Raw genomic sequence first — 16,092 nt, forward strand, 5'->3', positions numbered from 1 at the left:
AACAGATAGTTGACAAGGGCATAAAGTAGCTCAGACAGATAAGAACACTGCAAACTTGCAAGACCATCACATTCCAGGCAAAGGGTGAGAAGTACACCATGAGGAAGACCTACGGCCTTCCTCCCAAAGACCACTGCCCACATGCTGTCCAGGAGACCCCTGCCCACAATTCTTGGAAGAATTTGTGCAAGCGCAAAGGACTGATAAGCTAATTAACATAGGAAGTGAGAGTAGGCAGGTTTAGGTAGTGAATATGTATAGGCGTTAATTGAGTATTTGTTGTTTTATTGTATGAATATGAGAGAGTTCGTCACTTTGGGTGTCCATGACTTTGGTGGAGCGACCCCCCCATGCACCCAGCGCTGCCGAATAAAGATAACCTCCGCTCACTCGAATATTGGTGACTGATTCTTTAAATAATTTTGGCGACCCAGATGGGACCTCCTCTGCTCGGCTGCAGGACCCATTGAGAGCGGGGACTCCCTAGGGTACCCCCGGGGATTTTCCTGGAGGGGCTCCTCATCTCATCTGGATCACCGCAGGAGCAGACAAGGGCTCCATCTTACGGAGCGAAGGTACTATATTTATTCAAATATTATATTAATTGTAAATATTATATTACTATTATATTTAGAACAGTACTGTTTCAGATATTTCTGTTTTGGGGACCGGTCCATTTGTAAAGCTGTCCGTAAGTCGTAAGATTTCTGTGTGCTTAGGCAGGGTGGCGTATGCTGGGTAGCTAGCACCCAGGTATACATTTGATTTTGATTTAGTAATTTGCGTTTTAGTCTGAAGACTAAAACGTTGGATAATTTGGAGTCAATCCACATACATAGGATTGACATTTGATTCTGTTTTGGTATTTGTTTTGATATTTAGGTAATATCGGAAATTCATGTTTTAGTTTGAAAACTGAAACGATGATTTGGAGTCAATCTGTGTATATAGGATTGATAATTATAGGCTTAATATTAATTGTTGTACTTATTTTATATTGTCAATGTAAAAACATTTCTGTATTAGGTGTGATATAAATGTTGGTATGTGGTTATTGTCTTGAACGTCCAAGGGGTGAATGTGAACCTCTATATGTTTTAAAGTGTAAATGGTGTAAAGAATTATTGTATGTGTGGTGGGGACAAGAAATTGAATGCCCTAACTGTAAGGTTTGGACGCCTTGGGATAAGAGAGAGAGCTGTAAGTGAAATTAGAGTGGTCTGTGGCTGGGATAGCGGAGATAATATGGGAGGAAAACAAAGTGGTGGAATAGTAAGAAAGAGTCAGCTGGGATGTGTTCTAAGTCACTGGAAGGAAATGGGGGGGGCAGCCTGGGGGAAGCGTGAATAAGACAACTTTGGTTAAATACTGTAATCAGTGGTGGCCCCTGTATAAGTTAGGGGATGGAGAAAAATGGCCCTTAAACGGGACACTGAATTATAATGTTTTGCTACAATTAATGTTGTTTTTAAGGCGAGAGGAAAAATGGGATGAAGTAATGTATGCTGGTATGTTTTTCACTCTGAGGAATCACCCAGAGTGGCAAAAGAATGTGGTATTAACTTAGCTCCACAAGATCCCTTAATATTAGCAATGGGAAAGGATCAGAGGGGAGGTTGTGGATCCTTCTATGGAGCAACCAGAATTAAACACGTTGTAAGATAAAACTTGTACTAATGTATGTAAGACCTGAAGCGGGGGTGGGGTGGAGAATCAAAGACCCTGTGAAAGTGTTGAAGTATTGGGGTGAGTTTGTACAAACCCCCGTACCCGCTCGAAGGTGCGGCGGAGTCACGCTGGATGCGCGGCAGGGTGTTTGCTGTTTGCCTGCGAAGGCGTGACACGGAAGAACACAGACTTAAAGCAACAAGAAGCAGATTTGCATTCAGGGTAAGAAAGAGTTGAAACAGAAGTGCTGTTGCAGAGGCAGGCTTGTGTAACCTGCAGAGCAGGTACAGCATCTCCTGCCCCGAACCCTTCTGCTGGGGAGGAGGAGGGGGTTGCTGTTGCTGACGATTGAGCGGAAGGACCCGACAATGTCACCCCAATTGCTGCAGCATTTGCAGCACAACAGGACCGGTAACGGCCCCTCTAGGGCAGGGAATGGGTCTGAGGAGAGTAAAGGTGAATCTTTGATGGGGAAATTTAGATGCTTGGAAGTTGTTGTGAAAGACTTATCAGGATGATCTAAAGGTTCAAGTTGATTGTTGCTAGGTAATCGTGATGTAGAAAATTTGATAAAAGGAACAGGGAACATTGATAGAAAGGAACTGGGAAGCGCTAAACTGGCAGAGGAGGAATGTCAGGCAGAAGTGAAAGAGTGAACCCCTCTCCTGTGGGATTGGATCAGTGAGCATATTGTAGGGAAAGCGGACACTGGAAGCGAGACTGCCCTAAGCTAAAGAACCAGCAAGGGGTTCTGGTGAACTAGGGACTAGGAAAAATGAGGTGGAATTTTTAGCGAATACAAAAGCAGCTTATTGGGTGTTGAACTTCAGTGAAAAAAAATTTGTTACAGTTGTGGGAGCTGCTGGCCACCAGGAAAACATCCTGAAACCTTTAAAGTACAAACTAAGAAAACAAATAAGAATGCCAAGTTCACCAAAATCTTTGTTGGGATGAGATTTATTAGAACATCTAGACATTTAAAGAAGGAGAAATTAACCTAAAAGTTGAAAATGATCAATTAATTGAAATCTTGAGCTTATCTTTAATTCAACAAAAAGGTGGAAAAGAGGACCTCCCTGAAGTAAAAGAAATTTTAACCAGGTGTATCTGGAAATAAATTCCAGGAAAGGCGAAAAATGCTTTACCTGTTACAGTAAAAACGATAAGGGGGAGGCTTGCCTAGTTCAGATAAAATATCCCTTGGTCAGTAAGGCTGTGGGAAATACTGGCAGAAAAACTGAAATAAAATACACTCTGTAGTAGTTCTACTAATGTAAATCTGTGTGTTTTACCATGACAGTGACTTGTTATGGGATGCGCAGATGAAACTCTGCATTGACAACAAAGTACAAGGAATAAGGTTGGTCAGGTGCCTCCTACCACAATCAAGGGCAAGACTGGCTTGGCCTCCGTGTTTGCCACCAAGAAGGATCTTGAGCTCCGCTGTTGGCTGCAACCCAGTAGGCGCTGAGCGGTGGGAACATGCCATGCCAGACCTTGATGTGAGGAATGGCCCCCTCTGTTATAAGAGGGTCATCCAGGAAGAAAGAACATAAGACGGCCCATTGAGGCACTGATTTGGAAATTGGAAACTGCCTGGCCGACCATGAGGCCAGATGAGTAGCAGAGGAGGTAGGAAAGGAGGAATTATGCTTAATACCAGACGGTAAAATCCAAACTGTAAGTACAGATCAGGAGCCAAACTATTCTAAAGAAAACTTAAAGCTAATTCAGGACATGAATGATAAATAAGTGGACTTATTTGAGGGATGGTCGTATAGTGGTACCATCCAATTTAATATGGACCACAGCCCTAACAGAACATAATAAGACGCATTGGGGAGCTGATAATTTATATAAAAGTTTAAATCAGAAATTGATAGGGCAAAACTTGTATACTGTAATTAAAAAGGTGACTCAGCAATGCAAAATGTGTTTGAAAATTAGCCAGGGCAACAGTGGCAAGTTGATTTTTCCAAACTCCCAAGAAAAGGGGGGTACCGATATTTATTAAATGGATGGACACCCCAATGTATCATACAGTATTATGGACCTGCAACTTGGAATCCTAATGAACTCATTAGCGGTGCTCGAGAACCTATCTACAATCTGAATCGTATCATTTGTCTACAGGCTGTCTTGGAAATTATTACTAATCAATCAGCTAAAGCTCTTGACTTATTGACAGACCAAGCAACTCAAATACGAAATGCAATTTATTAACACAGGATGGTTCTCGATTACCTGCTAGCTGAAGAAGGAGGTGTTTGTGGGAAATTAAATGTTTCCAATTGTTGTTTGAAAATTGATGACAATGGTGAGGTAGTTAAACAAATCACATCTGAGATACGGTAGTTAGCCCATGTTCCTGTCCAAACTTGAAAGGACTGGAACATTGACTTGTTTTCCTGACTTCCCGGGAGCCCCTGGGTAAAACTAATCCTATTTTATTTGTTATGTGGATTAACCACCTTATTTTTTTTTGCCATGTGCTGTTCCATGTTTTATAAGATTAATTCAACATGTTATAACTAACATGCAATTTGCTACTATGGTTTCACCCAATGGCATTAAACAAATTCGAGTAGTATGCCAAAATGTACAGTCGACAATACAGATTATATAGTTAACACAATAACAATTTAATAGCAAACAAGAATTTGGAAATAATTAACTATTAACAATTCATATAACAATGTAGGCTGATTAAAAATAAAAATAGGATAGCAAAGAAAGAAACTGCCAGAAAAGCATAGATGAGGATATGGCAACACCTTTTATACTTTTCCACCTCCGCCATTAAGTTCTTGACATGTGACAGCAGAAAAACGCACCCTCTGCCTAAACAACACAGGGGGGGGGGGAAAAAAAAAAAAAAAGGTTTTGATCCCCTTTATAATGAACTATATAGGTTAAATGTTTTGAGAACACTCACCTTACAGAATGTTCAGAGGGGGAAATGTGCATTCTAGACCCTTCTTCCCTGGCAGGTGACACGGCGGTCTGGTGGTGAGAAAACATTACATTGAAAGCAGGGACCTGTCGTTTGACCATAGTGCCATAAATGTTACCCTTAACAGACTTACCGGAGTGGTAAGCTTGGGAAATGGGTCCGGGACTTCATCTGGACACTCAGCAGCCATCTTTTACCACACGAATGATCCCTGTATACCTTTGAACATGCGCATGCGCAATTTTAAACCCCACTGAATGTATTGGAAAAATCTGGAAAGATGGCGCATGCAAAATCCTTATAGTCTAGTCATGATAGTGATGCATGTCAAAAAGGAATGTGTTAAGAAACTATAATATTTGATTTTTGCTGTAAGTATTGTTTTAAGGGTTTTTTTATAGGTTACCCAACCCTTTTGATTAATTTGAAAACCGTGTGTTAGGCACCCAATAAATTTGATGAACTACTCAACAGCCAGTAAACAACAAATAACAATTTATTAACAAACATGAACTAGAAATTGGATAACGGAATAACAATCCAGCAAAGTCTCATGTAATGCAAAAAACAGACTTCTTCACTCGTGAATCCAGCACAGTCCTGAATAATGTCGGGGTGGTAACTTCTTCAGTTCCCTCCATGATAGCCCCTGCCTGGTCCTTAGTATTTTTCTTCACGAGGTGACAAAAATGAACAGAAACGAATAACAGGTCACATGGTAACTTTGCTGGAAATTAACATTTTTCCTTTGCTTATATAGTGGTCTCTCGCACTTCGCTTTGTTACTCCATGAGTTCCACTACTCAGGACAAATTGCGAGGAGGAGATTGCACTCTTCTATACTAATAACTAATGAAAGAAGGGGTCTGTTTCTCTTTCTCTAACAAGGGACCTGTTTATAAGTTATCTGGAGGGAGCGACTAAAAGAAACAAGAATAAGAAACAGATAGTTGACAAGGGCATAAAGTAGCTCAGACAGATAAGAACACTGCAAACTTGCAAGACCATCACATTCCAGGCAAAGGGTGAGAAGTATACCATGAGGAAGACCTATGGCCTTCCTCCCAAAGACCACTGCCCACATGCTGTCCAGGAGACCCTTGCCCACAATTCTTGGAAGAATTTGTGCAAGTGCAAAGGACTGATAAGCTAATTAACATAGGAAGTGAGAGTAGGCAGGTTTAGGTAGTGAATATGTATAGGCGTTAATTGAGTATTTGTTGTTTTATTGTATGAATATGAGAGAGTTCGTCACTTCGGGTGTGCATGACTTTGGTGGAGCAACCCCCCCATGCACCCAGCGCTGCCGAATAAAGATAACCTCCGCTCACTCGAATATTGGTGACTGGTTCTTTAAATCACAACCACTCACACAGCAAGCCCATCAAGTGCCAAGGCACAGCAGCTACCAGCGCTTGTACTAGACAATTCTGAAACACACTGGGGTACACCTACGTTACTTTTTTCCCACTGCAGGTTACATAAAATCCAATTATGCACAAAGTCTGATTACAAACATGCTACAAAAGCAATTAAAAAAGAAGATTCATAATAAAACAATATCCAATACATAAATAGCAATGAGGAAAACGGAAAGCATGTAACACTTGGTTCTTAGAGGAATCACCTCTAGAACCTGTGGTGAACACCCCATGAAAGGCAAATATATAATATATAAACCTTAAAAAGTTTTAATAGGCAAAAGAAGTCCCAAATTTAACGTGAATTTCCAGAACCACTGGCAGCCTTTCCTGTCCTGAGAAGATTTTGTTTTTCTGTTACTCTGTATAAGCTACTAATAGCATGCTGAGACCTGCATTTGTATTATAAAGTATACGCTGAAAGGAATATAGTGTCAGGTACACAACATTATAGAAACAGCTGTCACCACTTAACATCTAGATTTCAAACCTGAAAATTGATCACCAATGCAGGAAATCCATTCTCACTCACTCTCTCTCCCTAAGCCAAGAACCTTCAAAGAAACCATTCTTAGTTCTCAGAATGCTTTTTAATTGATGCAAGAACTGGACAGAAATAATTTGCATTTTTTCAACATCTCACCACATATTCCAGTTTGGCTTTTGCTGTTCGTTATTTTTCAGGTGGCAGAGCAAGCTACCTTTTGTGAATTTTTGGAGAGTGACGTGAACAAAAACAGTAGTAGAAGCTACATATGAAATAGTTTACCATGTTGAAGATGGAAAAAAAAAAAAAGTCACAAAAAGCTATGACACCAACACTAGATGGGCAGTATTACCTTTGCTCCTCCGCTCCTTAGCTCAGCAGCTTTCTTTAAAAAAAGAACTATTAAAGTTCAAATACTTTTTTTCTGATAAAAGATCAACCTATAGATACTGATGACATTTGTAAGAGCTTTCCATTTATCACTACAACCCATTTATTTTAAAAACTTCTCTGAATATCAGCTGTGTAACTGTACACAAACTCCTACTTACACATTTCACAATGAGTAGAACAAGTTCTTGTTACTGTCAGCTTTCTCTGAAAGCACATCTTTTTGAACTGCAAAGAGGGCTAATTGCTGGACAGTCACATATTGATGACAGAGGAGACTCCTGAGAGTAATCTGTATTTGATTAACAACTCCAACAGCAGACACAGTTTAGTAGTATAACACAAAAGAAAGCCAAACACACTTTCTGAGATTTCCGTAACATTCTGAGCCTCCTCTTTCCAGCTTACTCCCCTTGCTGGTGTACAGGGCTACAGTTAAACAATGAAATTGTACATTAAACAAAGACATTTTGAACATACCGTATCATCCAACACTCTGCAGACTGCAACTCGCTATGATTTGACACGATACCAACACATTACGGTAGTACTTGACAAACGTGCTCTTTAAATAGATGCCAATAGCCAGCCAGTGCCCTTGAAACTACACTTTGCAGCATACCTGCAGTTTCCTCATGAACATTAACTCCATGTGTTAGCACAAATGCAGTCATCTATTAAACTATCACCTTTATCAGTGCAAAACACTTGACACAGAGAGCAGCCTTTCAGTTTTGCTCTGTTTTATAAATATAAGCAAGCAGCACAGTTTTTTCCACTGTAGTCATGCTAGGTACTCAACACACTCCAGTACCGGTCCTTGGCTCTATCCAGAACGGTGTTTAGCATGTGCTCTGTGCCACCTGTGAGACTCGACTACGGGGGGGTAGAAAAACCAGTATTTTTTAAGTGTGAAGATGGAAGCTGGCACTGCTTTCACCCCAGCTCCCCTCTCAGCTCCTCCGCCCAGACACGCAGCCCGCCCCGCAGCGACCGCCTCAGGGAGCCGAGCCAGGCCCGGCCCCCAACAACGCCACAGAAGCTGCGGCCTGGCCCAAGGGGACGAGCCCCGCAGCCTCCGGGCTCAGGCCCCCAGCCCAAGCAACGACCGCAGACACGCAACAACCGCGGCGGCTACCGGGCGCCAGGCGACAGGGCGCCGCGGGCCTCACCCCGCCATTTCCCCTCCCCGGGGGCGGGGCCGGCGCTGACATGGCGGGGCCCGGGCAGTAACCCGGCCCCGGGTCACGTGGTGGACGCGCCGCGCCGCGCCGCGCGCGCTTCCTCCCTCTCCTCCCCCTCCCCCCTCCCCCCCTCCTGTGGGTGGCGCGGGGCCGGGAGGCCTGCACGATCCCAGGGTGCTGTGCGCGGCGTGGGCTCCGCCATCCCGCTGGGAGAGACGGTCTGTGCCGGGGCCCTGCCAGCGAGACGCCGCACCGAGAGCGCGAGGGAGAGGGGAGAGCGCGAGCCCCGCCGCCGCCGAACGGCCATGCCCGCGCGCAGCCCCTGAGCGAGACCGAGCTGCCCCTCCTCCCCCTCCCCTCCCCCGCGCGGGCGTCCGCCCGCCCGCCCGCATCAGCCGCCGCCGCCGCCAACATGGAGGCCGTGAACGCCTTCAACCAGGAGGTGGGAGCCGGGGAGCGCGGGGGAGGGGAGCGCGGGCCGGGGGGCCGCGGCGGGGCCGGGGGGGTCACGGTGGCCGCCATCGCTCCCCCCCACCCCGCGCTCGGCTTCCGGCTGCGGGCCGCGCGGGCCCGGTGCTGCGCCGCCAGCGGCCTGCGCCGGGGAGGGCCCGGGCAGCGCTCGGCCTGGCTCGGGCCGGGGCCTCCCGCCGGCCCCAGTGGCGGGCGGGGGAGGAGATCGGGTCTCTTGAGTAAAATGGAGGCCAGCGGGGTCAGGCCCGCCGCGGCGGGTGCGGCGGCCGGGAGCGTTCCCCGGGCGACGCCGCAGCCCGGCTTCCCGCACGGGCCGGGGGGCAGAGGCAGCGCTGAGGGACCCGCGGGCCCTCCCGGTGTGCTCCCTCCCCCCCGATTTCCTTCTCGCCCCGCTGAAGAGCGCCCCAGCCGGGGACCCCGTCGCAAGGCGTTCCCGTTGCGTGCGGGTCGTTAAGGCGGGGGAAGCCGCGTTTCAGGGCGCGAGGCACTTTCATATTTCCTCGCAGCGGTTTGGCGAGAGAGCTGCCATGTGAACGGGCAGCACGTAGGATAGGCTGGAGGTGGAATACCGGGAGGGGAAATTGCGAGGGGACTTGGCTCTTGTGTGGAAACCACGCGTGGGGACGGGACTAAGGGATCGACCCCAGCACTGGGGACACGGGAGGTAGATGGGAAAGCGTAAGGCTTTCAGCTTCCTTTCATGGTGCATGGGAGCTCCCTGTCCTCTTTTGATAATTTTTTTATTATCATTATTCCTTAGTCAGCTAATCGGAATTGGAAACAAAATGGATTGCGATTGGTTTTTTCATAGTATATCACAAAATATCTAACCTCTACTTTATAAAGTGTTTGACACGTAACTTAAAAGGATTCTTAGATTAGGTGACGTTTCCGCCTCAGTTTGACAGTTTGACTTTTGCAGGTCTTGTACGGACTACAGAATGTGCGTATTCACCTTGCAGATAATCAGTTAAAGCTAAGGCAGAACCTATTCCAGAATGTTTAATGCGTTTTGAAGGTTAGGTTGCTGTGCGTGCTTGCTGAACAGAAACAGGAAAAATGGCAGGCTACTCTCATGTGATGAAGTCATGCTGTGTAAAGTTCACTCTCTGCAACTGCTTGTCATATACACATGCACAACCGAAAAATCGGCTCATCCTTAACAAAATTATATAAGTACAAAGCGAAAAGTAGATAGCATATGCCTCCTGTTAATGGTTTTATTCTTTATTTGCCCATGTTATTGGTGTATTGTGCTGTTTCCAGTACACCCGTGCTGTGTGTGTATTGTGCTGTGGTATGGAAGGGTACAAGGCAATCTTGCCAAATGCATTAAAATAGAATTGCACGCGTGCGGGATTGTCAATTTTCATGTAAACAGAGGACAGAAATATTTTTACCTGACCAAATATAAACAGAAGTTTTAGCAGGTGATTACGTTCATGTCATTCATTTCAACATGGTGCTACCTGATAAAACTTAGTGTTTTTTCTCAAACAATAAAACCCACTTCTGCTGCTGTTCCGGTGGTGAAAGTATATATGATTTTAGAGTCAAAGCAGTGTTTCATGGTATTCTGTGACTAATCCCTGTTTTAGAAGTGGGCATGTTTTATTTCATGTATTTTCATCTCAGATGTAGTAGAAGTATGTTACTTTTCTTCAATACAATCAGAAATACTGAGTGAAATTCTGATGGCTGGCAGCTGAGAGGTGGTAAACCACTGGATTTTATTTGGACATCAGTTATGGGGAAGAAAAACTATACTTGCTAAAATGCCCATTCTGCAATCATTTGTATGTATGACTGGTTGCAAATGACTACCTATGTGTAAAGCTAGCATGTTAATAGATTCAAGGTTTGTGTAATTACTGTCCTGTTCTCAGAAGATGTGTTTATGATACTAGCTAAGAACATAAAGTCCAGATCTTAAACTGTTCTCTTAGCTTTCCAGCATGTGTTGCCTGAAGCTGTGCATGCAAACCAATACATACTGAAATAAAGTGTGAGGAGGGTAAGATTTACAGTCAGATATTGTTCCATTTCTGGGCTCAGTGAAAGCAGAGAAAGTGAAAGAACTGTTTTACAAAAGCTCTCAACGTTCCTCACAGAATGGTGGGAATAGCGCACGCTAGTGAGTGTGTGAGAACTCATTTTGTCTGGAAGACGTCTTACAATGTGTAGACGTTGTGAGGACTACAGAAGTACCAGTCTCTGTTCAGTGAATATGTGATTATTTTATTGAGAGTGGAATAGCTTCAACAGTGAAGACTGGGGCATCTACAGAATATACTGTAGGCCAAGAATTCCTGAACTTGCTGGCTGTACAATACCACTGTAGACAGAGAATTGTGGTTTTACAATAGCAAATTAATCTGCAGTAGGCACAAGTTTTGTGCTGGACTTCCCATGGATGTTAGAGGTGATGTGCTTCTGGCTTTACCGTCTCTTATGTGGAGGTGGCAGCTGTCAGCTTTTTGCCAGTCTGCATGTGCTGCTTCAAGTGATGGGATGGTTTGGGATTTTTTAGGGTGGGTTTGGTGATTACAGCAATTTCTTGCGTGGTGGGAGGTCCGAGTTCCAATCATGGCTGTAAATTAGGCATTTTCTAAGCTATTAGGTTAGTATCTGTCTTCTCTTCCTCCCCAAGCTCTTGTCTGAGAAGAAGAACGTCGGCAACACTTTGATTTATGCAATTTGAACTGTTTTGTTTTGGTTGAATCTGTTCATCCCCTCCAGTAGAAACCATTAGTAGTTTTGTGTGACTTAGGTTCCAATTCTGCTTGGAAGTTCAGTTTCTGCCCTTTGGGTTATAGGCTTCTGACAGTATGTATGATTATGTTGCAGTGAAATAACAAGTTTCTGCCTGTCAGCTAATTGTGATAAGTATATGGTCCTAGCTGCCCATGTGAATTGTGAGGTAAAACTTCGAGAGGTTTGAGCTAGCATTACACTTAGTAATTGTGGCAAGCTGGGAGAGAACACTTAAGAGTCAATTAGTTTGGCTCTGGCAATGGGTGGTAACTTACACGGCTTGCGTAATTTGATCGTGTTTGATTGTGTTGCCCATTGCTGTAGTCCTGTTCTTTGTACCTATATTTGAATGCAAGTTTACCAGTAAGTGTACCTCTTAAAAAGTCTCATTTTCCTACAGGAGCAAGCACATTTTTTGTGTTGACCAAACATGTACAGCTGGATAAAAATAAAGCAGCAAACTCTAAGCAGATATTACCAACCAAATAATTGGAATTTGACAGTTATGTAGTATAGTATATTTTCCCTGAGGAAATTAGTTCAAACTGTATCCTGGAAGAATGAGTTAGAATTCATGTACTGTTAGGTGTATATGTTGTGTTAAATTAATAGTAAAGTGTAAGTAAATCACAAAAGAGAGCCTGGTAATGGTGCAAAACCTTGTTACCTTTTAAGAAAACAAGTAAACATTTTCCTAAAAAAACCCTCCAAACTCCAAAACCATGGTTTATAAAGGTTTTAATCCTTTTCATATTTTAGTTTAGGGGATATGTGTTTTCTGTAATCTGAAGAAGTTGAGGGATAGTTTACTGGTTATAAAAGTTAGAAAGAGAGATTTATTCACGGTCTTGCTGCTGGAAGTAGAATAAAGTCAAATTTCCTATTTTGTAATCATATATTTGTATTGAGTAATGCAGTATATTCACCTAATTGTGTGTCTCACGTTGGTAATAGTTAATCTGTACCACTGAAACAATTGATATCCCACTTGAGCATGCCTAGATCACAAACAGGGTAGATATTTTGTGGGCTGTTTATTTAAAGTTAGAACTGCAGTTTTCTTCTTTACTATTTATCCATATTCAGTGAACTGAGCAGTTGCATTTTGGTCTAGTATAGCTATCTTATGCTGATGGTAAGACTCCAGTTTGCATGTTCTACTACAATCTGTTGCTCCCTGTTCTTCCCCTGCCCTCTCCAGGTTCTATAAATAGAGTTTAGCAGGATATCCTTCACAGTGGCTCTTGAGTGGTTACTGGAACTCATGAATCCCAGTTTGATTCCCTCTCTTGTATGGCAAAGCAGCAAGGACCTGACTACCAGTATCTGTGGTTGGAGGAAAGATTAACGTAGTCTTTTGTGAATTTTGGCACCCTTTGTCTCTTTAAGAAAACAGTGAAAACTGCTACCTGTTGTAGCTGCCTAAAAATATTCCTGTTTTCCAGTAGGTGCAAAAGGCTGTATTTCTAAGTTAGTGCTGCCTCCCAGATGTCCTCGGAGAGTGCTTAAGCAGCAGTTCAAGTGCTATTTGGATGGGGTAGAGGGAGAGAAAGATAGGGGAGTGCTGCTAGAGTTTTAGAGTGAGTTCAGTCCCTTTCCTAAACTGTGAGACCCAGACCAAAATGATGTCTGAAGTAGTGTGCAGCTCTTTTGGGATGGAAATTGCTTTGTTGCTTTTATGACTGTATCATGGTAATTGAAGGGTCTTCTTCGCTGTGATGAAAGAGCTGTGTCTTGCTACTGGACTGAACTGTTTCCAGGAATACTGAAAGCTGTGGCATTCTAGTAGAGAATTCATGGTAAGAGAAGAAATGCGATGAACAGCTTTCCAGGAGACATGCTGGACTTCTGAGCACAGCACTGATCCTAAGAGGCAGTTAAATTTCAAAAATATTTGTGTAGAAAATAAAATTCTGTTCTGTGTACTTTTATGATGTTATTTTCATGAGTGTCTTTTGTAAAGATGTTTCTTCCCATCCCAGTGATTCAGAATTTGTGAATGGTCTTTCTAGGCCACAGAAGTAGCTTAGCTGATGAAGTACTATTTAGCTTCATTGCCTGGGGTTCATATCTGGTCTAGTTTAAATCTCACTTTATTTTCCGAAGAATGTAGCCTGATGGCCGTGAATTCTGTGGTGATCTTTTACCTTCTGCAGCACCTAATACTTGATATGCTGGAGAGGTGATGGTCAAGCATTTAAAACTTACACTGATCCTCTGAGACATAGCTTAACAGAAGTTTAGCAGACATCATTATCTTTTTCCTTTTCTTAGTAGCTCAAGGAGGAGTGGGGACCTGAAGGGGAAAGGAACCAATGAATTATATAGGGGAAGGAAAATGTATGTAGCTGACAAATCTTTGGACCTGCGTGTATTATTTAAAACATCTACCTTTTAAAGATCTGATCATGCATTAATAGCAGTGGTGTTTTGATAACAAAATAGTATGGTATCTGTGCTTGTTAGTATGCCTTCCATCATCCTTTTTTTTCTGTAGGCACATGAACAAATAGCTGCAATTAATTGCCTCTAAGTGACTTGTAGGGTGATTTCTAAATGCATAAATAAAATACATTACAAAAAAATAATGAATGTACAGAGTACTGACCGTGTCATATGTGTATACAGAGCCTGCTTAGGGGAATGTTCTTGGACACCTAAGACTTGAAATTGTTGAGGGCATGTTAGACTGCTCTGTGAAAACTGGAGAAAGGAAAAATTGTACGAGAGTATTGTTAACAGTGACTTGAGTGCTCAATATCCGCTAATCACTAAACACTGTGTTTCTTTCAGTAGATCATGCTTCTATCTGTGCTGCTTCTTTTCTGTGGCTTTTATTTAGTAAGTATATAAAATGGAGTTGTAGCTCTTTATTTGTAAATAGAAGCTTTTTTATGGCAGAGGAACTTAAGCAAGCGAGCAAAGCCAGGGATGTCAGTTCAAGTCTCGAAAGGTATTTTTAACTTCTTACTATGTTATCTCATGCTTAAAACAGATGAATAGACTTAAGGTCATACACCAGGCTTGAGACACCCAAAGGATATCAGCCTGGTCTTTTTCCTTCTGTGCCAATGGGATAAGTCTCACTGGATGACACTGTCACTTTTTTCTTAGTAGTTTCAGGTTTGGAAAGTGTATGATCTGCCTTTTTCTCTGACCATGTGTCTTAGTTTTTCCCTTGGCACTCTTGTTTCTTCTCTGCTGGCATGCACACATCACTGTCTGGTTTTGCTTTTCTTGTAATGAATTCAGTCATGAAGTGAAGCTGATAGTATTCCTGCATTTCAGCTTGCTCTTGTTCTGAAGACATGCAGTGCCCAGACATGCTTTCTTTTTAGGATTCTGAGGTAAGGCTGTGGGTAAATTTGAAAAGTGGTTCTCCCCTTTGCTTCAGAAACCCATAGTTGTAGGTTTCTGTTTAAAATAGACCCTGAAAGGGCATTAATTGTAGGATGACAGAAATTAATAATTTGCTGCTTCAAAGACTGAAAACTAAAGGCTGTCATCCTGTTCCTTCTCCCATTTCCCACCTCTCTTAGTACACCTCACTCTGGGCTTGTGAACTGGAGCAGGTTCTAAAGTTTGAGTTGGAAGGCTGTCGTGGTTCACTCCTGCCACATGTTTTCTATAGTACTTCTGTACTTCATATCGAATTTTAATTTGGGGGTGGTTACTAGCATGCTCTTCAAATGGCAAGGCAATATGGTTAGTCTCCCTTTTGCTATCTGCTGTGGTTTAATGAGTGGCTCATCTTTGTTATTTAATTGCATTTATTAGCCTGAAATTGAGCATGTGAATTTTCTGCCTTTGAGATTCTTGGCTTTGTAGATACTTTGTCCTGTACATCTGTACTGTTGTGGAAAGTACACAGAAATAGTCTTGAATCAGTATTTTGTATTGTCTTGCGTTTAATAGGCTTTTTAATACCACCACTTTTTTGTAGTACATGGGTTGATACAAAGCAACAAAGAAATGATTCCTTGTCAGAACATGTGCAGCTACAGTGCACAGATTTTCAAATACAGGGAGGGAGGGAGGTTCCAGAAATGTTTGGAAATTTTTAATTGAAATGGTATCCTAAGCTAGGGCTTGTGTAAAACAACGGGGTTTTTTTTATACTACTTTCAACAGGCGAGACTATTATAACTGAAATAGGAAAGTTTTTCTTACGGCCTTTTGCCTTAATGATTTTGATGATGTTTTGTGGCTGTGTCGTTCTACAAGTTTTTCTGCATTAGTTTTTCCTTGTGTGTAAAAGAGTCCATGCAGACAGCAGAAGAATTCTTAAAACTACTGAAATTATCAAAACTGAATAAAGTCCTGAATAGTCCTTGGATTAATTATTATTAGTTTCACTTCGTTTCTTTTCCCCTGGTGTCTCTTGCCCTATGTGAACAGGATACCCTGGGTGGTTTTCATTGCCAAATGAGTGGATTTGGGGCAGCAGGTAGTAGAAGTTGAGGCAGAGCTAAATTCCTGCTTTTTTCTTCAGGCAGTGGTGTTACTGTATGGGAAAGGAAGCTAAGAAACAACCAGGGGCTGGTTTGTGATGAGTTTTTTTTCCTCCAACACCAAGTTATGGTCAGTAAAAACAGCAAGTCATTTCTATCAGGTCAAGTTTTACAGGGCAGAGCATTCCAGGGACTGGCTCCTGTTGTGAGGCAGTACACTGGAAACACTCTCAAGCTGCAAATTATCATTGCCTTTGTTACATTCATCACATTTCTTTTATTTTTCAAAATAAAGTGTAAATTTTTGTCTAGG

General features: G+C 42.8%; 1 protein-coding gene and 1 long non-coding RNA gene across 4 annotated transcripts in view; one reads left to right on the top strand and one right to left on the bottom strand.

The window, feature by feature from the left end:
• Positions 1-5,011: 5,011 nt before the first annotated feature.
• LOC119143837 lies at positions 5,012-8,078 on the bottom strand. The gene is made up of 2 exons (XR_005102843.1): positions 6,077-8,078; positions 5,012-5,292 (listed from the first exon to the last, which is right to left on the bottom strand). It is a non-coding gene; the product is annotated as an uncharacterized LOC119143837 (long non-coding RNA).
• Positions 8,079-8,232: 154 nt separating this feature from the next.
• SCAF4 (SR-related CTD associated factor 4) overlaps positions 8,233-16,092 on the top strand; it is a 48,248-nt gene continuing 40,388 nt past the window's right edge. Inside the window, exon 1 of one of the 3 annotated variants that reach the window (XM_037377635.1) lies at positions 8,233-8,545. In XM_037377635.1, the coding sequence (XP_037233532.1) occupies positions 8,516-8,545 (30 nt within the window). In that variant the 5' untranslated portion in view covers positions 8,233-8,515. The remainder of the gene's footprint in view (positions 8,546-16,092) is intronic. The other 2 variants (XM_037377636.1, XM_037377634.1) reach the window with 2 other exon arrangements.

This window comes from Falco rusticolus, chromosome 2 (genome assembly GCF_015220075.1).
Source record: "Falco rusticolus isolate bFalRus1 chromosome 2, bFalRus1.pri, whole genome shotgun sequence".
Classification (NCBI taxonomy): domain Eukaryota; kingdom Metazoa; phylum Chordata; class Aves; order Falconiformes; family Falconidae; genus Falco; species Falco rusticolus.